Source organism: Callospermophilus lateralis, chromosome 17, assembly GCF_048772815.1.
Source record: "Callospermophilus lateralis isolate mCalLat2 chromosome 17, mCalLat2.hap1, whole genome shotgun sequence".
Classification (NCBI taxonomy): Eukaryota; Metazoa; Chordata; class Mammalia; order Rodentia; family Sciuridae; genus Callospermophilus; species Callospermophilus lateralis.
Genome location: NC_135321.1, coordinates 69,744,840 through 69,766,935, shown reverse-complemented (window position 1 = coordinate 69,766,935; position 22,096 = coordinate 69,744,840). Strand labels below are relative to the sequence as shown.

General features: G+C 34.3%; 1 protein-coding gene across 3 annotated transcripts in view; it reads right to left on the bottom strand.

Moving 5' to 3' along the window:
- Nucleotides 1-22,096, bottom strand: part of Ercc6l2 (ERCC excision repair 6 like 2) — a 103,577-nt gene that overhangs the window by 48,798 nt on the left and 32,683 nt on the right. For all 3 annotated transcript variants that reach the window (XM_076836638.2, XM_076836636.2, XM_076836635.2), the window contains 3 exons: nt 17,310-17,381; nt 16,442-16,587; nt 3,349-3,444 (listed from right to left, as the gene is read on the bottom strand). In XM_076836638.2, the coding sequence (XP_076692753.2) occupies nt 3,349-3,444; nt 16,442-16,587; nt 17,310-17,381 (314 nt within the window). The remainder of the gene's footprint in view (nt 1-3,348; nt 3,445-16,441; nt 16,588-17,309; nt 17,382-22,096) is intronic.

The following is a 22,096-nucleotide window of genomic DNA, read 5'->3' as shown; positions in this document are numbered from 1 at the left end:
CACAATCCTCATGTTTTATTGAAATTACATGGAGTTTTAGTTCTAAGTTGTTACTAATATATTTTTATTTTTAATACCACCCTTTTATGTTCTGGGGAATTCCTTTTTATAATGGTACTAAGCCTCTCAGCCATGCTATCAATAATTTTAGACTTAATCATAATTATCAGAACTTTCTTTGCACTGATTTTTATATATTTTGGGTTCTCTGCATATAAGTTCATATTTCACTTGCTGCATTATTCACTTAAGCAACATTTTTGGACCATGAGCAATAAATTTTCTGAGTTCCTTAATGTCCAAAGTTGGTTTTTATTTTGTCCTTACATATTGATATGTTGGCCAATGATTGTAACTAAGAGTCAAAATAATTTTCTTTTGAGAGCAAGTCTAGTCAAAAAATAATAATTTTTTCTTTCACATATAGTAAATTTAAATTCATCACTTTGACAACTCTATTTTCATCTAGGATCCTATAATGCAGATGAAAAGTCTGTTCTTCAAAGCCTGATCTGCAGAAATGAGATTATCATTTATTTGTTAAATTGATTTTCTTTCTTTTTTCTTTGATTTTTATAATTCAGTCTCTCCACCCCCTTACACACACACACACACACACACACACACACACACACACACACACCAAACACACACCACAAATACACATACATACACTGGAATATTTTAATCCTTCTCTTTACCCCTGGGACCTAGACATATGCCCAAGATACATATTCTCTCTCTCTCTTAGACATTATCCCTTTTAGTGTGCTGTGGCCCTTCAAAATCAACAAACTTATTCATTATGTTGTCAATTATCTCTTCTGACCTCCAGTCTCTTTGTTCTTTATTTCTGATACAAGCAGATGATGGTTTCTGGAATTTTTCCTCAACTTCTGTTTACTCATATTTGTTTCTTGACTTTATGTCTTAAAATATCCATTCCTTTTATATTCCAATATTAATTTCCACCACTAGCCCTCTTAATTTCTGAGTCTTTTCATTTTGGCAATAATTTTATTTTCTAAGAACATTTTTTTTTCTATATGCTCCCCCCCCCCATGTTCTATTCTTATTTTAGTCCCTTTGTGTCTGTTTTTTCCATTGGCTCTTTTCTTTCATGAAGCTAGTTTTATGAAGATGCCTCATAATTCCTAATTTCCTAATTAAAATGAGATACTAGGGATTGTATTAGGAAGGTGGTCTACCCTGCATAAATCTCAACTCAAAGTGGATCAAGGACCTAGGCTTTAGATCAGAGACCCTGGGCCTATGAGAAGAAAATGTAGGCTCACCTCTCCATCATGTCAGCTTAGGAACCAACTTCCTCAATAAGACTTTGAATGCACAAGTAGTAAAGACAAGAATCAATCAATGGGTATCAAACTAAAAAGCTTCTTCACTGCAAAGAAAACAGTCAAAAACATGAAGAGACCACCCTACAGAATGGGAGAAAATTTTTGCCATTTGCACCTCAGATAGAGCATTAATCTCCAGGATATATAAAGAACTCAAAAGACTTAACACCAAAAAACCAAATAGACAACCCAATCAATAAATTGGCAAATGAAGTGAACAGGCACTTAACAGAAGAAGAAATACAAATGGTCAACAAATATATGAGAAAATGTTCAACATCTCTAGCAATTAGAAAAATGCAAATTAAAACTACACTGAGATTCTATCTCACTCCAATCAGAATGGCAATTATCAAAAATAGAAGCAACAATAAATGTTGGCGAGGATATGGGTGAAAGGGTTCACTCGTACATCGCTGGTGGGACTGCAAATTGATGCAACCACTCTGGAAAGTAGTATGGAAATTTCTCAAAAAACTTGGAATGGAACCACCACTTGACCCAGTTATCCCACTCCCTGGTATATAGCCAATAAAACTTAAAATCAGCACACTACAGTGATATAGCCACATTGGTGTTTATAGCAGTTTAATTCACAATAGCTAAGCTATGGACCCAACCTAGATGCCCTTCAGCAAATAAATGGATAAAGAAAATGTCACACACACACACACACACACAATGTAATATTATTCAGCTACAAAAAAGAATGAAATTATGGCATTTGCTAGTAAATGGATGAAACTGGAGATCATTATGCCAAGTGAAGTAAGCTGGTCCCATAAAACCAAAGGCCAAATGTTCTCTCTGCTATGTGGATACTGACACACAATAATGGAGTGGGGTGGGGGTGCAGGATAGAAGTTTATTGGATTAGACAAAGGGGAATAAGGGAAGGTGGGGGGATGGGAATAGGAAAGACAGTAGAATGAATCAGAGAGAACTTTCCTATGTTCACATATGAATACACAACCAGTGAAAATCCACATCATGTACAACCGTAAGAATTGGATCATAATTAGAATTAGCTATATTTTATATACATATATCAAAATATACTCTACTGTCATGTATATCTTAAAAAAAACAAATTGAAAAAAAAAAGAAATGTGGTATAGATTTCTATGCAGGTAACTGCTTTATTGAACTACTTCCCTTTTTAGTGTACTTTGGAGAGATCTGGGATCACTTCAGGCTTGGCTCTACTTCATGATCTGGCTCATTCTAGGAACCTTTCTACAATCAGATCCTCTGCTTATTTATGAGATTATTCTTTCAGAAATAAGGAAGGAGGACTTGCTATAGACAACCCTTCTGTAAATATGAAAGGAAAATTTGTTTCATATTCAGCATATTCATTAGTTAACTCCCCAGAAGGACAGACTGTGGTCTACTCCCACATCCTCCAAGTACCAATCTCAGCTTGAGACTTCAAGGTCTTTCCTGAAGACTCTGGACTGGTTTTTCTCTCTTCATTTTTTTTGGGGGGGCAGTGTGTATGGGGGGGCATGTACCTAGGATTAAACTCAGGGGCACTTAGTGCCTCACTAAGTTGCTGAGGCTGGCTTTGAACTCGGGATCCTTCTGCCTCAGCCTCCTGAGCCACTGGGATTACAGGCATGCACCACCGCACCTGGCTTCTCTTTATTTCTTGATTACGCAGATTCTATTTGCTTTCTATCTTCCAGGAGTTTCTCAAAATTTCTGATCTACAAGTAGTGAAATGTCTTATTTTCCTTTAGTTTTATAGGTTTAGTCTTTCTTCTTAAGTCATTTCTGTCATATTAGTAGGATTTTGTGATGGATGGAAAATAAATGGCTATTTATTTGAAATTATTTCAATTAAATAATTCAGGGTTACCTTAAACAGAAGTTCTTACAAAATTCCCTCTCTCTTCTAATCAGTCCTTTCATAAGAAACCTTAAAAGTTTAGGAGTATTTTTAAATTAAAGAAATCTGCAAGTCATTTCAATTTTGCCATTATTATACCTGTCAATAGCTTGAAGATCATTGGCTGGATTCCAAGTTGGATCAAATAATATAACAACATTGGCACCAACAAAATTGAGGCCGAGTCCACCAGCCCTGGAAGAAACAGAGTAGAAAGCATTAAAACAACACAAACTAATTGTTGTGCTGTAACTCAGTTTTGTCAAGTCTCTACAGTCAAAACATTACTAGATTACATTAACATCATAAAAGGAGAGTGATTAAAACACAAATATCCTACAAAGAAAATATCTCTGGCAAATTCTTTTTCTGCCACTTCAAAAAATCTCTGTAAGAATTTACAATTCAAGCCCATCTAAATACATTGTGCTCGTTATTACAATTTTTGGATACTTGAATATTATTTCTGTAAGATTTTCCTAACATAATTTTTAAAAAAATGGTTTGCATATTTTAACTAAATAAAGTAATATATATATTTTAAAATTTAATCCAGGAATAGATGCAAATCTTTTTATTCCTTCCACTAAGCACAGTTTAAGACTCTGGGTATTATATGTTAAAAAAACAAACAAATAAACAAACAAACAAAAAAAACATACACTGAAAGATGGAGAGAAGACAAACAGGCTAGCATCAACAAGATCAAAGAAATGACATAACAGTGAGTTCCTTGGCTTTCTTTTTGCTTAAGATAACCAAAGACAGATTCTGGAGAAGCTAGTGAACTAGAAATGACAACAGTTATAGAAAGAATGCTACACAATAACCACCCAACTCTGGCTAAACACAAAAAAACGATCTGTGGTTCATCCCCCTCCAGTGAGCAAAGGCTATTTGAAGGTGATATAATCTACCCTTGCCTGGCTATGATGGGGGAGGTGGTAGGGTGGTATCAGAGAAGAAAGAGTGATGCTGTGATTTTCCATTTTCTACCCAGTGTTAACAGGTTTGCCCTCCAAGGTGTAAGGGAAGGCTATGTGGGAACAGTAATGAACTGTGGGAACAGTTTCTTCAGTAATGAAGAAACTACTTTAGGGTGTCAGCAGAGGCCAAATGGAAACCTGAATTTCCAGCCCTACTTGGCTGGCACAATGTCAGAGGAGGTATATTAATATAGGAGATTTAAATATGATATGAAGTCTCATAATATTCAAAGTGTCCAGCCTATAATAAAAAATTCAGTCACTATACCAACAACCAGGAAAACCTCAGCTTGAATGAAAAAAAGAAATCAACACATGAATCAGATGTTGGAATTATCTGACAAGAATTTTAATGTAGTCATCATAAGAATGTTTCAATAAGCAATTACAAATATGCTTGAAAAAATTTTTTAAAATAAAGTCCCAGCAACAAGAAAGAGGACATAAAGAAGAACCAAATAGAAATTTTAGAACTGAAATATAAAACTTGCAGGATGGGCTCAATAGTACAATGGAGATGACAAAGAATAGAATCAGTAAAGGTAATGACAATGTCATTACCCAACAATGGAGAGAAAACAGATGGAAAAGTTAACAAAGCCTTAGAGACCTGAGGGAAAAAGAGCTAACACTCATGTCATGGGAGTACCAGGAAGGGAAGAGAATGAGAATGAAAATACTCAAAAAAATATGGCTGAAAACTTCCTACATTTGGCAAAAGATACAAACCCATAGATTCGAAAAGCTGAGTGAATCCAAATCGAATAGGCAAAACAGTGACCAGAGAAGAAGAATGCATTGCTTTCAGGGGATACCAATGCAATTGACTGGGTATCTCATCAGCAAGGAGGGAGCCAGAGGAAGTGGCAACATTTTGAAACAGCTGAAAGAGAAGAACTTCAACAGCAAATTCTATATCCAATGAAAATACCCCCAGAAAGGAAAGAGGAATCATGACATTCTCAGATTAAGGAAACCTACAAAAATTTGCCACCAGCAGACTTAACCTAAAAGAATGGCTAAAGGAAATTCTTTAAAAAGAAAGAAAAGAAAACGGAAGGCAGCTTGGAACTTTAGAAAAAGAAATATCAAAATTGGTAAAAAACGGGTGAATATAAAAAACACTCTATTTCTCATGAGTTTCATAAATCACATTTCATGGTTAAAGCGAAATCACAATGCCATCCAATATGCTACTATATGTGATAGAAATAACTATGACAACTATATTTTAAAAATAGAGTAGCAAGGAGACTTAAATATAAGTAAGGTTTCTACTCTTCAAACTAGTAAACCTTTATACCAGTAGACTATGAGAAGTTATTATGTGTATTGTAAAAACTATAGCAACTACTAGGAAAAATGTACAAAGAAATAAACTAAAAAGTCTAAATAAATAATTATTTTAAAACGTTCAAACAAGAGAAACAATAGAACCAGAAATGGGAAATAAACAGTAAAATTAAAAATACAATATATTAATAATTACCTGAACTACCATGGCCTAAATGTACCATTTCAAAATCAGAGATTAGCCAGGCATAGTTGTGGATGCCTGTAATCCCAGTAGCTCAGCAGGCTGAGGCAAGAGGATCACAAGTTCAAAGCCAGCCTCAGCAACTTAGCAAGGTCCTAAGCAACTGAGACCCTGTCTCAAAATAAAAAGTAAAAAGAAATGTGGTTCAGTAGTTAAGCACCCCTGAGTTCAATCTCTGGTACCAACAAATTGAAATTAAAAAAAATAAAAATCAGAGGTTAGCATAATGGGAGGGAAAAACAAAACAAAACAAAAAATCCACCCATGATCCAACAATATGCTGTCTACAATAAATAAATTAAACAAAATTTAAAAATACTAAATGCTTTAAATGCACTGATACAGATTGGCTGAAAGTAAAAACAGGACAAAAGATATACCATGTAAACATTAAGGAACAAAGCAGAAGTCTCAATAAGTTTAAAAGAAAATTTAAAATACAATGAATCATAAATAATAAAGATGGCTCAATAAAAATGAAAATATGGGCCAGAGTTGTGGCTCAGAGGTACAGCGCTTGCCTAGCATGCAGGAGGCACGTGGTTTGATCCTCAGCACCACAAAAAATAAATAAATAAATAAAGATATTGTGTCCACCTATAACTAAAACATTTAATTTAAAAAAATGAAAATACAATATATCTGGAATACAGCTAAAGTAGTTTTTATACCACTACTAGTGAATACCACTAAATAATTACATTAGAAAAGAAATAAAGGCATCAAGTCAATAATCTGAAGGAGCAAAAACACAAAGCTGAAGGAAATAATAACATAAGAGCAGAAATGAATGTATCTGAATGTAGGAAAACATTAGAGAAAAAAAATCAATGAAACAAAAAGCTGATTCTTTGTTACACTTCTAGCATGCATGACAAAAGAATACACAAATTACCAATACTAAGCATAAAACAGGAGATACCACTACAGATCCTAAAAGTATAAGTGAGTGCTATGAATAATTTTATGATTATAAATTCTACAACTTAAATGTGGACAGTTTTCTCAAAACCCACAAACTATTAAACACAACTAAATGAAACAAACAACTTGAATATTGCTATAACAATTTTAAATAGTAAATACGTATTTATTTTTTATTTTTTAAGTTTTTAAATATCCTCTTTATTCAACTTTTTATTCTAATTTGTTATGTATGACAGCAGAATGCATTACAACTCATATTACACATATAGAGCACAATTTTTCATATCTCTGTACACAAAGTAGAGTCACACTATTTGTGTGTACTTAGGGTAATGACGTCTATCTCATTCCACAGTCTTTCCTATCCCCTTGCCACCTCCCTTCCCCTCCCTCCTTTTTGCTCTATCTAGAGTTCGTCTAATCCGCCCATGCTCTCCCAGCCCCGCCAACCCCATTATGAATCAGCATCCTTATAGCAGAGAAAACATTCTGCATTTCGTATTTTGGGATTGGCTTACTTCACTTAGCATTACATTCTCCAACTCCATCCATTTACCTGCAAATTCCATGATTTTATTCTCTTATTGCTGAGTAATATTCCATTGTGTATACATACCACATTTTGTAATCCATTCACAAACTGAAGGACATCTAGGTTGATTCCACGGTTTAGCTAATTTAAAAAGCTCTTACAAAAGAAATCTCCAGGCTCTGATGATTCTGCTGGATAAGTGTACCATTTATAGAAGAATTAATACCTGTTTTATACAATAAACTCTAAAATAGAAGAGGAAAGAGCACCTCTCAACTCAATGAATAAGGCTAGTATTACCTGACACCAAAACCTTACAAAGTCAATGCAAGGAAAATAAAAAACACAAATGAACAAAAAAATGGCATACCAATATCTCTTCTGAACTTAGATGCAGAAATCCTCAACAAAAAATTTATAAATAAAATCCAGCAAAATACTAAAATGATTATAACATTGCCTATTGGGATCTCAACATTTGAGATCAGTCAATGTAATCTAATACATAGGCTAAGAAGAAAAATTGTATGATAATATCAATGGATATAGAAAAATTATTTGGTAAAATCCAACAACCATTCTTTTTTTTTTTTTTTTTAGAGAGAGAGAGAGAATTATAATATTTATTTTTTAGTTTTCGGTGGACACAATATCTTTGTTTGTACGTGGTGCTGAGGATCAAACCCGGGCCGCACGCATACCAGGCGAGCGTGCTACTGCTTGAGCCACATCCCCAGCCCCAACAACAACCATTCTTAATAAAAATTCTCAGAAAATTAAAAACCAAGGAAAAATTCCTCAACAGACAAGGGAAAATAAGATATACAGATTGGGAAAAAATAAAACTGACAGAATTTGCAGATGACATAATTGTCTATGCAGAAAATCTTAAGGAATCTAGGGAAAAAATCTGCTAGAACTAATAAATAACTTCAATGTTTCAGGGTATAAGATTAATATTTTAAAGATATATTTCTATATATAGGCTAAAGGTTACTCATCTGAAATGCCTGAGACCAGATATATTTGAGATTTAGAATTTTTCCAGATTTTGGAATATTTGCATAGAAGTTATCTTGAGGATGAGACCCAACTCTAAAACAAATTCATTTATGTTCATATATACCTCATACAAATAGCCTGAAGGTAATTTTATATATTTTTAATAATTTCATGCATGAAAAAAGTTTGTGTATCATAGCCAAAGGGGCTAGAGGATCTTTTTTCCTATGAGGATGCTGAGTTAACTGTGTCTTACGCACTTGTGTTTTGACTGTGATGCGGTCAGGTATAGAATTTTCCATTTGTAAGTTCATACTGGTTCCAAAAAAGTTTTTTGGAGCATTTTGGATTTCAGATTTTTGGTTTAGGGATGCTCAATCCATACAAACAATGAATGCATGAAAACCAAAATTTAAAAACATAATACAGGGCTAGGGCTATAGTTCAGTTGGTAGAGTACTTGCTTTGCATGCACAAGGCCCTGGGTTCAAACCCCAGCACCAAAAAAACAACATAATACAATTTATAATCATTACAAAAAAATAAAATGCTTAAATATACAAAACATGTCTAGAATTTGTATGCTGAAAATTACAAATCTGATGAAAGACACTGATAAAGATCTGAATAGAGAGATCAACCATCTTCATGGATTGGAGAACTCAACATAAAGATGTCAATTATCCCCAAATTGAGCTATGGTGCAATTCCTATGAAAAGCACGGCAAGGTTTTTTCATAGACATATATAAGCTTATTTTTATAGTGAAAAGTATAAATCATGGAAAATAGAATCTTGAGGGTATAAGACAATAACGTAGAGGAATCACTATAACTATTGAAAAAAAGATGTCACAAATTCTGTGTCTATTAAGAAGAGAACAAGTCAGGTGCAGTGGCACATGCTTGTAATTCCAATGGCTTGGGAGGCTGAGGCAGGAGCATCACAAGTTCAAAGCCAGCCTCAACAACTTAGCAAGACCCCAATCAACTTAGCAAGACCCTATCTCAAAATTATATATTATATATACATATATGTATACATATATGTATATACATACATATATATATTATATATATATATATATATATATATATATATTATATATATATATATATATATATATATATATATATATATATATATATATATATATAAAATATATATAATATGGAAGGCTAAGGATGTGAACCCCTTGGTTCTATCCCTGGTACCAAGCCAAAAAAAAAAAAAAAAGAGAGAGAGAGAGAGAGAGAGAACAAGATGAATAATATAAATACTTATTTTATAATGAGTTGTATCTTAAACCATCCTGGACCCAGAGTTCTTTTCTCCATGTATTCCCTCTGTTGGCTGATGACGTCACTCATATGCCCATTCATCAAAGTCAAAAGCCATCCTATGCTTCTTCTCTATCATCGTTCCCCTTCGCATTATAAGCCAATCAGTATGCAGTCAGATTTACCTTGGAAATGTTTTTCGGTGAGTCCTTCTCCACTTCTGTTACCACTGCCTAAGCAGGGCATCATATGTTGCACTGAGGTGGATGACTTCATCAGCCTCCTCTCTACTCCCTTACGTCAGAATGAAAGTTCACCCTCACATTACATAAAATTATTTAAATATGGAAAACTAAGTATGCCACTTCTCTTTTTAAAAACGTTCAGTTCCTATCCATCAGAGGCCAATTCCTCAGGCCTAAATACAGGGCCTATCACCTCTGCAACTGTTATCACACCAGTCATTCCTGACTTTATCAAAGGAACCACCAAAATACTGTAAGTTGTCTTCATACACTGCTTTTACAGAATTTTCTTCTCTCTTACTTGCCTGGCTAACTTCTACTTGTCTTTCAAGTTTCACTAATAAAGCCTAAAGGAAATAGTCCTCTTCTGTGCCTCCTTCTATCCTGCATTTACCATACTTTCACACATTTCTAAACAACTCCTCCATACCCAAAGTTGTTGAATTATAACTTTTAAAAGTTATAATTTTTCCTTCTCCAGGACCTGTCACAGTGGATATTCATTATCACCTTTGTTAAACTAACTAATGACTCTGCCTGTTAGTTGTATACCCAGCTCCTCCCTCAGGTGTCCTAAGCCCTAGCCCATACCCAGCTCCTCCAGTCATTTGCCTACCTATGTTCTTCTCACTGCCCGAAATGCCATTCATCCATTTTTTATTCTAATACTCAGCAAGAAGAATGAAGTTGTAAACAGTTTTTCCTCTTCGTTCTAATGAAGCCTTCTCCAGAAAGGGCCAGTTTAAACACTGCCATCCTTTTATGGACTTCTTTGATCTACCTAATCCTTATATACTCTTGGAACTTCACATATAATTCCTGTAAAGATTTACTTGCATTATATTGCTTTTCAAAGGCAAAAAAAAAAAAAAAAAAAAAAATCTCTTATTCTTCTTGGTCCAAATTAAGGGTCAATGAAGATAGCTGAACTGAACAAAGAGGTCTGAGACTGAGATAAAATCAAGCAGTAGAGGCAGATTATAACCATATGATTCCAGTGATCTATTTGAAAAGAGTGGTTTAGAATCTCTTGGGATATCTAACAAAAGAAGCATCCTCATCTTTCTGTGGAATTTAAGATATAGTTTTTTTTTAATAAAGCTAAAAGAAGTGGTAAACGACTTTTCTCCAGAGTCTCTCAAAATTATGATTCATGATGTTGTGTTATTGAGATGCACCTATGACTTTTGGAGCACAGTACCCCTGATCCTTAACTTAATCCTTGTAAGTGAATAATTATGAAAGCATTATGGCTTCTAAGTTTGCTTAGAAAACTGTTTCTAGTCAACCAGTATATGATTCTAATAACTCAGCATGAAGAATGAAGTTGAACACTGTATGTCTTTTTGCCACTTATATAAAAGCTAAAATTTTCATTTTCATTTCACGTGACCCACAGTTAAAGTACATATTGAACAGAAGCCACTAAAGATGAATTTACTAAAAATACCTATGGTTTTGTTAGATTCATTTTTCTGCCAACCAAATGTATTTGAATATTATTAGTATAATCATCTCTTTTGAAATGAAACTCTTTCCGAAGTAAAGGAATCTTATAGTGAAACTGAATGTACGTAATGTTTGCCTGAGTTTTAGATTCCAGCTTGCTGCACAGCTCATCAGATTTTATCTGATGCAACTGTGATCTTTTCATGTTTTCAATTTTCCCTATACTTAATAGTATGCTAATAATAAAATTTAATATTTTTTAAGAAGAAAAGCAAAACTAAAATCCAAGAACTAAATGATTTCCTTTTTTTCCTCAACTATTTTTCTAGTCCTGCCTCTCAAGTCTTTCTCTGAAGATTTATACTAATAGCTTTCCCTCTTCCGCTGCATTACTGTATCACAAAATTTACTGTATCACTTAACTGATGCTAAGTTAACACTGAATGATAATCATTTAGAGGGATGGTAATAATTTTATCTCCTACAATTGTTATCAAAATGGAAAGAAATTAACATTTACTGAGTACCCACCAGAAACTGTGCAAGATATTTCCTTATTTACTAGTTCATATTTACTGGTTACTAGCTAGCTCCCTGAGCTAAATATTATCTTCGTCCTACAGATAAGGAAACTAAAAATCAGAAAAAATAACTAATTGAAGGTTTCCTAGGTGCTCGGTGTCTGCATTCAAATCTAAGCATCTTGACTTATAGTTCAGTGCTTGCAGAAACTGAATATTGTACTTTGGAAAATTACTTATTAAAGGTGATAGTATAAAAATGTCACAGAGACTTAAATTCAAAGGAAGAAGATGAGATAGGGAATGTTTTGCAAAGCATTTTAAAAAATGGATAAGTTGGGTAAGTGTGGGTGGGATTTATATACCAAACATGTAGAAGTTAAAGGTTTATCTGTCCAATAAATCTAATCAGTGGTTCCAGTTAGCTTCTAGCTGGTAAAGTTGGACATGAATTCTTCTCAAATGCCCTTTATGAGCCACAGAGAAGGTCTCCACTACTTGACGTAATAATTTTCTAAGAGATTCTGAAATTACAACTGGGACCTGGCTGAATTAAAGTAGAGGAAAAGCTTTTTTTAAAGAAAGAAAAATGTCTCAACTCTAACTCTAGGAATGAGATGATTCTATGATGACAACACAACACAGAAGCCTACTTTCAAATCCATCATTCTATTGTTATATGGCTAACAGCAATGTATTATTCTTTACGCAGTAAAATAGAATACTGCCCTTTTTGAGCTGAAGACTAATATTTGACAGAAACCTAATGAGCAGGCAGGCTGTTCATTTAATGGGTCTTCCACATTCTATTCTTTTATCAAATATCAAAAAGCATACTTTCATCATATCTTACTATTCCACAAAAATGTCTTTAAGCTTTAATTGTTATATATTAAATATTAATAAAGAATCAAATGAAGTATCCATTTAACAATGCTTCTAAGAAAGCTGAAATAATTACAGAGAGACACCATATTAATGGGTAGGAAAGCTTAGTATCATAAGAATGTCAATTTTCCTGAAAGTTATTTGTAAACTCAATGATTACAATAAAAAATCCAACCACACATACAAAAAAGTGCTAAATGGCTCTTCAAATAAACTGAATTTAACTATTATGGAAAGCTAAGATTTAAGGTACTGAAAGAATAAAGATAATTTAGAGAACAAGAGTGTAGAAAGCTAGAAATAATTTAGAATAAAAATGTGATTATTTTAAATAAAATAATCAATTATATTGAAAAATGATACTTCTCAGAACAGAGCAAGATGACAACATGTGAAATATGAGAAAAAAGTTCAGAGATTTAAAGAATTAATACAGAAGTTCTAAACTTTGAAAATTTGGCATGCAAAAAAGAAGAAAGAAAATGGAATAAAAAGATGCCATTGTTAAAGAAATAAGAAGACAGAATTTTCAAAACTGAAAAAGAATAAGTCTTCAGATTATGACTAGCACAATAAAGAATCAAAGATCCACAATAAGACTCAAATGTCACTGTGAAATTTCAGAATACCACAGATGAAGACAAACTCTTATGAATTCCCCAAGAGGAATGTGAATCGGATTGGCTTTGGGCATCTATTTAGCAACACTAAATACCAGCAGACTGTGCTGCAATGCCATATGTGTGAGATGACACATCTCCTACAGTCAGAGATGTAGAAAGTTTGCTTTCTCTTTATCCTTTTTTTTTTTTTTTTTTTTTTTTTTTTTTAGAGAGAGGGGGAGAGAGAGAGAGAGAGAGAGAATTTTAATATTTATTTTTTAGTTTTCGGCGGACACAACATCTTTGTATGTGGTGCTGAGGATCGAACCCCGGCCGCACGCATGCCAGACGAGCGCGCTACCGCTTGAGCCACATCTCCAGCCCTTTCTCTTCATCCTGACTAACAAAGTTACTTGAGGAAATATTTCCAACAAAACAACAGGGCAGACAAGAATGGAGACAGGATGAAACCCAGGAAAAAGATCCGGTGCAATAAAGTAGTAAAGGAAAGCTTCCATACAGCAGTACTTCATCAGGCCTAGAAACAATTAGTCCAGACTGAAACCAAAGGATAAAAAGCTTCAGGATAAAGACCTTAAGAATACAAATGACTCAACAGAGGACAACATACTAATAAGAATTAATAATAGAGTGAGATTTATTATAAAATACAAAAATCCAAAAGGGATAAAAGCTAAGAAAGAAAGTCATGACTGAACTGTGAACTGAACTGAACTGAACTATGCAAATATGAACAGTGGATGGAGTGTTAGAAAAGAGAACTTAATTGGCGATGCTGAGAACTCCCAGAACTGGCTGAAAACTCATGAACATTCAAAGAGGTTGTCCTAGCCATACTTAGCCTAGGACTAAACAATGTATACAAAATCATAATAATCTAAGTGCTAGTTTGGCCTTCAAACTTCAGAGCCAACCTATGGACAATAATCTGATTAATGCTGCAGGTCTTAAAACAGAAGAAAGTGTAGGTGCACACTAATGTTAATACCACACATTACAAGGACTTAGAACATATGTAGACTACTAATGGACCAAACATTAACACTGAACACTTTCCAGTGAAGCAAGGGAGCAAACCAAAAATGAAGATAGCATGGAATCCTGGGAGGTGGATCTAATGGAAGAATAATGACTTAAAATTACAAAAGTAGTTGATAGACAAAACATAAAAATAAAATTAGCAAATACTATAAGAAAAGGGGAAGGAGTAATGAAAGGAAACTAAATCCTTCTCTTTCATAATAGATTTCAAGTTGTGTACAGTTGATAGAATTCTGGCAAAATAATAGCTATTCCAATGTGGAAACACTTCTGCTACAGAAGAAATTAAATATAAACCATTGCAAAATAAACAAAAAAACTAAGCTTAGTTATCTTTTGCAAAACATAGTTGAGATGTATTTATCCTATTATGTAAGGTTCTTTATGTAATGACTAATGCAAAAATCAGGATCTTTATGTACTAATGCAAAAATTAGTTCTTGAATTCTGTCACAGAAAAATAGGAACCCAAAACTTCTTCCATTCCCTTGGTTGGGATGCCTAGCATAAGATAAAATGAAGTGGAAAACTCCAGCAATCTGTCTCAAAAGGATTTCCATAGAAGAAAAAGCCCTACTGAAGAGAAGTTCAAATTTTTAAAGAATTAGAAAACACATAAAGAAACCATTTATCATAAGCCAAGAGCCAGAGGAAACACAAATAGAAGGATCAGCATCCCCAAGTACAGGAGTTACTAGAGCAAAAATGCCATTCAAAAAGGTTTTTAGAAGTGTGATAAAAGTATTAGAGAAATGAAGGTTAGAAATTACAAAGAACAAAACACAAATGAAATGATAAGGTATATTTGAAAGAATCAAATACAATTTCTAAAAAGAAAAAAAAGTCTTTAAAAATTGAAAATTCATTATACGAGTTAAACAGGAATTTCTGAGACACAGATGAAGAAATAATGAGGAGCTATACGGAAGTTCTGGGCTGCTCAGACTGAAGGTGAGCAGAGAGGAGAGCACAGGGCTTGTCACACTCTCTTCTGTACTATTTGGACTGTTTAATATTATTACTTTGAGACGCACTGTTTTAAAATAAAGAATGCATATGTGTGTTTTACAAAATTTACTTAAAGATAGTATTCTGCATCATTTAATGCTCTGTATGTAAGGACTCTTGTGAGAATTGACTTCTTGATTTCATTTATAGGAAATGGGCATCCAAAGCCTCTCTCCCTTTGCTTTAGTTGCAAGAATTCAAGAATAATTTTAGAGTTCCCCAGTAGTGACTCATTATAAATAATCCTTACTCCTCACTTTAATTTTTTTAGCTGGGCACAATGTCACACTCCTGTACTCCCAGCAGCTCAAGAAGCTGAGGCAGGAGAATTGCAAGTTCAAGGCCAGCCTCAGTAACTTAGTGAAGTCCTAAGAAACTGAGTGAGGCTCTGTCTTAAAATAAAATATATAAAAGGGCTGGGAATGTGGCTCAGTGGTTAAGTGCCCCCGGGTTCAATCTTCAGTACCAAAAAAAAGATAATTTTTCTTCTGCCTTGTTTTACATCTATTTCTTTTTAAAGTCTCTTGAAATTCCTTTTGGAAGATGGAGGCAGTAAATCAATAATAAGATGTCATAAATTATAGACTTATTACTCCCCCAAAATGGATTCAACTTACTTAGGTATTTATATTGACTTAAATCTTTCTCTAAAGTATATATGTTCTTTAAAGGGTTTTAGAGATACACAGATAGGTGTAGGAGCAAATTTACCTTTTACAGAGTTTCTAACTGAGGAGTGGTTCCAGTTGAGACAAGGTAGCAGCAGAGGAGGGCAACCCTAGCCCAACAGGCTCTGAAGGGCCCCCTGAGTGTGCTCAACTTGGAAAACTGCTTCTGCCGTGACTCTCAGTTATCCAATGGATAAGAAGTCTGATTGTTCTCACCACAAGATATGAGGCTCATGTCTTTATAAATCTACACTTACAAGGGAATTAAGTGATGATAAAGGAAAGGAGAGAAAAGATTAGGAAAAATTCAAGATTTTGTTTATCAGTTGTACTTAACAGCATTTTCCTGCTTCTCCTTAAACTCACGTAAAAAAAAAGCATTGTAAGCATATTCATTAAAAATCAATCCAGTAACATTTTTAAAAATTATCTTAAGTATTAAAAACAACTAGATAAAAATCAAGATATCAAATTTAATTTCTTACATTGTAGAGACAAGGCAAATGTTAACATCTTGTGTACTGTTAAACTCCTTCACGATCCTGAGCCTTTCCTCTGATTTTGTACTTCCATCAAGTCGCCGGTAATCCAGCCCAGATGCCATACAGTACTGCTGGAGCACGTCAAGCAACTGGAGGAAAGACAGGGAGGGGGACAAATGGGAATTCTTGGTTTATGAGTTTCCTTCCATTACAGACGTTAGACTTACTAAGTATTATTGGCGCTCGTAGTTTCTTTCTTAAAATTCCATGAGCAGTAAATATTTCAAGAGCCAGGTGTAGTAGTGGTAGAACACTTGCCTACCACACGCTGGGCCTTGGTTTGGATTCCCAGCATCGCTAAATAGATAGATAGATAGATAGATAGATAGATAGATAGATAGATAGATATTATTCTCACTTCAGACCATATATTTCTTTCCATTTTTCTGAAACTGGCTTTAATGTTCAGAAACCTTTGCTTAAAAAACGATCAAAAAGATCTTCTACTCTTTTGAAAACTAAAACTACATAAAAAGAAATTACTAGTTAAATGATTTATGTAAACATGTTACATTATTAGTATTATTTTCTAAATTCTAAAATATCTCAAGTGTCCCAGAGAACACCTTAATCATAAACAAGCAATCAACAGAAAATGAAAATCTATTTTTGAATTTAACATCTGACAGTAGCCCCTGATATAATTGAGATTTAAGTGTCTATTTGAAAACCTCAAGTTTTTCACCTTGTCACCATTTAATACTGTATGGAAGACAGAAAAAATATGGATGTAAGCTATTATATCCCTTCTGCTTTATGTCTTAGAAGCCAGGGCTGGGCATATCAAAAATACATATCAGATAAAACTCACCTTGGTGGAAAAAGAGAAGAGAAGAACCTTATCTCTGTTTTTTCGGAAATGATTTAAAAGCTGCTGAAGAACCTGGAAATGAACCACAGAACATAAGTGAATCAGTCCCAGCTGAATATACACTTTCTACGTATGAACATCACTTGAGAATTTCTTAAAAATTATTTTTATACAGTGCTAATTTTAGTCATCTTTGCTAATTCCTTTTATTTTATCCAAGTTAGAGAAATATTAAATATTACATCAAATGTTATTCGTCATCATATTGTCAAGAAGGAGGTAAAGTTCCCCAGAACTTTTTTCATCTTATCTGGTTTCAATAAAAAGGAAGCATTTTAGGTTATAGGATGCATTTAAATGGATTAATTTAATTTCCAAAATACATGTTCTTTATACCTATAATACATTAAGAAACTAAATTATAGAAAGCATACCTTTTAGGAAGTATTTATGCTGACTCTAGATAGATATAATGGAATGTGTACAATTACATCTAGGTTCCAAAAGTCTTGATATTTATTTTCCTAGACTAATCAGTCTGATATACACCTCTTCTCATTTTCTCCCCTTTGTTTCTCTATTTATAGTTAAACCCTGACTTCAAGATTGGATTTTGACCTCAAAATGCCAATAATCTGTCCCCGCACACGAAGCATTTAGGGAGGAAGCAAACTTCTAAAGCCTTGAGTCTAATAGTAATGCTGTTATTTTTAAACAGACATTTCCACATCTGGCAATGACAGTTTCAGAACACCATGGAAAAGCAACCCACAGAGGGGGAAAAAGGAATTTTCTGTATTATGTTTGAAGTTTTTCTTAACTATGAAACAAACACTTAAGCAATTTTATGCATTCAATGATAAATATTCAAACTTTTTTTTTTTATTTTTTTTAAATTAATTTTTATTGTTGGTTGTTCAAAACATTACATAGTTCTTGATATATCATATTTCACACTTTGATTCAAGTGGGATATGAACTTCCATTTTTACCCCATATACAGATTGCAGAATCACATCAGTTGCACAACCATTGATTTACATATTGCCATTCTGGTGTCTGTTGTATTCTGCTGCCTTTCCTATCCTCTACTATCCCCCCTCCCCCCTCCCCTCCCCTCTTCTCTCTCTACCCCCTCTACTGTAATTCATTTCTCCCCCTTATATTTTTCCCCCTTTCCCCTCACTTCCTCTTGTATGTAATTTTGTATACCCCTGAGGGTCTCCTTCCATTTACATGCAATTTCCCTTCTCTCTCCCTTTCCCTCCCACCTCTCATCCCTGTTTAATGTTAATCTTCTTCCCATGCTCTTCGTCCCTACTCTGTTCTTAGTTACTCTCCTTATATCAAAGAAGACATTTGGCATTTGTTTTTAAGGGATTGGCTAGCTTCACTTAGCATAATCTGCTCTAATGCCATCCATTTCCCTCCAAATTCTATGATTTTGTCATTTTTTTAATGCAGAGTAATACTCCCTTGTGTATAAATGCCACATTTTTTTTATCCATTCGTCTATTGAAGGGCATCTAGGTTGGTTCCACAGTCTTGCTATTGTGAATTGTGCTGCTATGAACATGGATGCAGCAGTGTCCCTATAGTGTGTTCTTTTTAGGTCTTTAGGGAATAGACCGAGTAGGGGAATAGCTGGATCAAATGGTGGTTCCATTCCGAGCTTTCCAAGAAATCTCCATACTGCTTTCCAAATTGGCCGCACCAATTTGCAGTCCCACCAGCAATGTACAAGAGTACCCTTTTCCCCACATCCTCGCCAGCACTTGTTGTTGTTTGACTTCCTAATGGTTGCCAATCTTACTGGAGTGAGATGGTATCTTAGGGTGGTTTTGATTTGCATTTCTCTGACTGCTAGAAATGGTGAGCATTTTTTCATGTACTGGTTGATTGATTGTATGTCCTCCTCTGAGAAATGTCTGTTCAGGTCCTTGGCCCATTTGTTGATTGGGTTATTTGTTATCTTATTGTCTAATTTTTTTAGTTCTTTGTATATTCTGGATATTAGGGCTCTGTCTGAAGTGTGAGGAGTGAAGATTTGTTCCCAGGACGTAGGCTCCCTATTTACCTCTCTTATTGTTTCTTTTGCTGAGAAAAAACTTTTTAGTTTGAGTAAGTCCCATTTGTTGATTCTAGTTATTAACACTTGTGCTATGGGTGTCCTATTGAGGAATTTGGAGCCCAACCCCACAGTATGTAGATCATAGCCAACTTTTTCTTCTATCAGACGCCATGTCTCTGATTTGATATCAAGTTCCTTGATCCACTTTGAGTTAACTTTTGTGCATGGCGAGAGAAAGGGATTCAGTTTCATTTTGTTGCATATGGATTTCCAGTTTTCCCAACACCATTTGTTGAAGATGCTATCCTTCCTCCATTGCATGCTTTTAGCCCCTTTATCAAATATAAGATAGTTGTAATTTTGTGGATTGGTTTCTGTGTCCTCTATTCTGTACCATTGGTCCACCCGCCTGTTTTGGTACCAGTACCATGCTGTTTAAAACACTCTCTTAATAACTGAGCAAGTGAAGAAGATGCTGTGCTGTTTGATTCCTATTGCCAATCTCTCAAAAAAGCTGTGAAGATTTTTTTTAAAGAAATCTACTCAGATAAATAATCAAATGGTAAATGAAAATGTTATTGCTAAAATAAACATTATTTCAATATCTGAAGAACTTAAAAAGTAAGTTTTAATTTGCATTTAGCTTTATAATTAATAAAATCACTAATCCCATAAAGTATGTACTTTTGAATTTCATGTAAGACACAATCACTGGCTAAAAGCAGGATTAAAGATTTGGCATCCCTGCCTCCACTTTGCATCTGTTTCCTTTGCTCGGAGTCTCCTTGGATTCCAGGAAAAGGTCTGATCCCATAAACATCTTGTGATGAGCAGAAGCTATTGCTCATACAACATCAAGTTTTGTATGGAATTGGGGGAGGAAGAAAGTCCCCTCTGAACCAATCCTGTGATAAGGATGTACAGACCACACCTGATCACAATCACCTGCTTTGACAGCTATGAAAAGCCTCTAAGTAGCTTGGCAAACCCCCCCAACTTTAGCCTTCATTCCCTATTTTTAAAACTTCAGGGCCATGGACAGGGGCCTCCTTGTCTTCCTGGTGCAGCTGCACTGATTAAAGTTCCTTTCAAGTTTTTTACCATTCCTTTTCGGTTTGGTGTTTACAATGAGTAGATGGGCTTGATTTACTGGATCCCCAGAGTCAGGCCTCTGGCCTACTCTTCTACTAACATTACAAGAAAACATATCACTTATCATTATTACTATGGCACATTTGTAACAACTGATTAAGGATATTAATATATTAATACCGAAGTTTGCAGTTTACCTTAGGATTCATTCATTGTGTAGTATGGTTCTATGGGCTTGAAAAAAACTGAATGATAACACACACATACACACACACACACAATTATAGTATTATAAAGAACAGTTTCACTGCACTAAAAATTCCTTGTGCTTCACCTATTTAGCCTTCCTTCCTCAAAGAACTCATAGAACCCACCTTTTTATTGCCTCTATAATTTTTCCTTTTCCAGAGTGTCATATAGTTGGAATCATATAATCTTTTCAGACTGGCATCTTCCAGTTAGCAATATGCATTTAAGGTTTCCCCAAGAAATTCATGGTTTGATAGCCTAATTAGTTTTATTGCTAAATAGTATTCCATTGTATGATGGCACCAGTTTGGTTATCCATTCACCTACTGAAGGGCATCCTTGTTACTTCCAAGCTCTGGCAATTATAAATATAGTCACAGAGGTTCTTGTGAAGATGTAGTTTTTATCTCATTAAAACTCATTGATTTAATTTGTTTTAACTCAATTGGGTAAATACCAGGGCCTGTGATTGCTGGATCATCTGGTAAGAGCATAATTAAGGTATTATTTTTTTTAAATTTAAATTTTAAATACTTACTAAATATTTAAATTTAAGAGCACAAAAGACAAGAGCTTTGTGAGAAACCACCAAACTATCTTCCAAAGTGGTTGCACCACTGCATCCCACCAGCAACAAATGAGATCCCTGGTGCTCCACACCATCCCCAGCATTTCATGTTTTCATTGTTCTGGATTGGGCCATTTTAATGGGTGTGCAGTGGCATCGTGTTTTATTTTGCAATTCCTTAATGGCATATGATACTGAGCATCTTTGCGTATGCTTATTTGCCACCTGTACATGTTTTTGGTGAGGTATGTATCCAGATCTTTGGCCTACTTTTAATTTGGGTTACCTGTTTTCTTACTGTTGAGTTTTAAGAGTTCTTTTTATCTTTTGAACACCATTCTTTATTGGTTTGCAAACACTTTCTCCTGATCTGTAACTTTTCTTTTCATTCCCCGAAAGACATTAACATATTAACCCAAGGGTACAGGACACAGAAATCTACTCTTATTGTTTGGGATGGTATCATTACATATTAACTTTAGGCATTTTCAAATATTTTACAGTAAAAAACAAAAATAAGCCATAAGAAAAGTGAACATTTTTAGATTGGAGATCTTCATTAGGTTAATTTAAACAAACTCACTAAATAAATAACTATAAATTAAGATCCCTTATAAGAAATTTAAAAAACGACAATACTGTCAACATATGTTGAAGCCTTGATAATACAGACCCAAAGTTTTATCACTTAGTTGTCTTCCACAGAACACGACAACCTACCTATTTTTTTTAAAAAAGCCTAAATTTGAGAGGTTCACAGCAAAGGTAATGTGGATCTAACTTTTCTCAACTTTGTCAGGCCTAGAA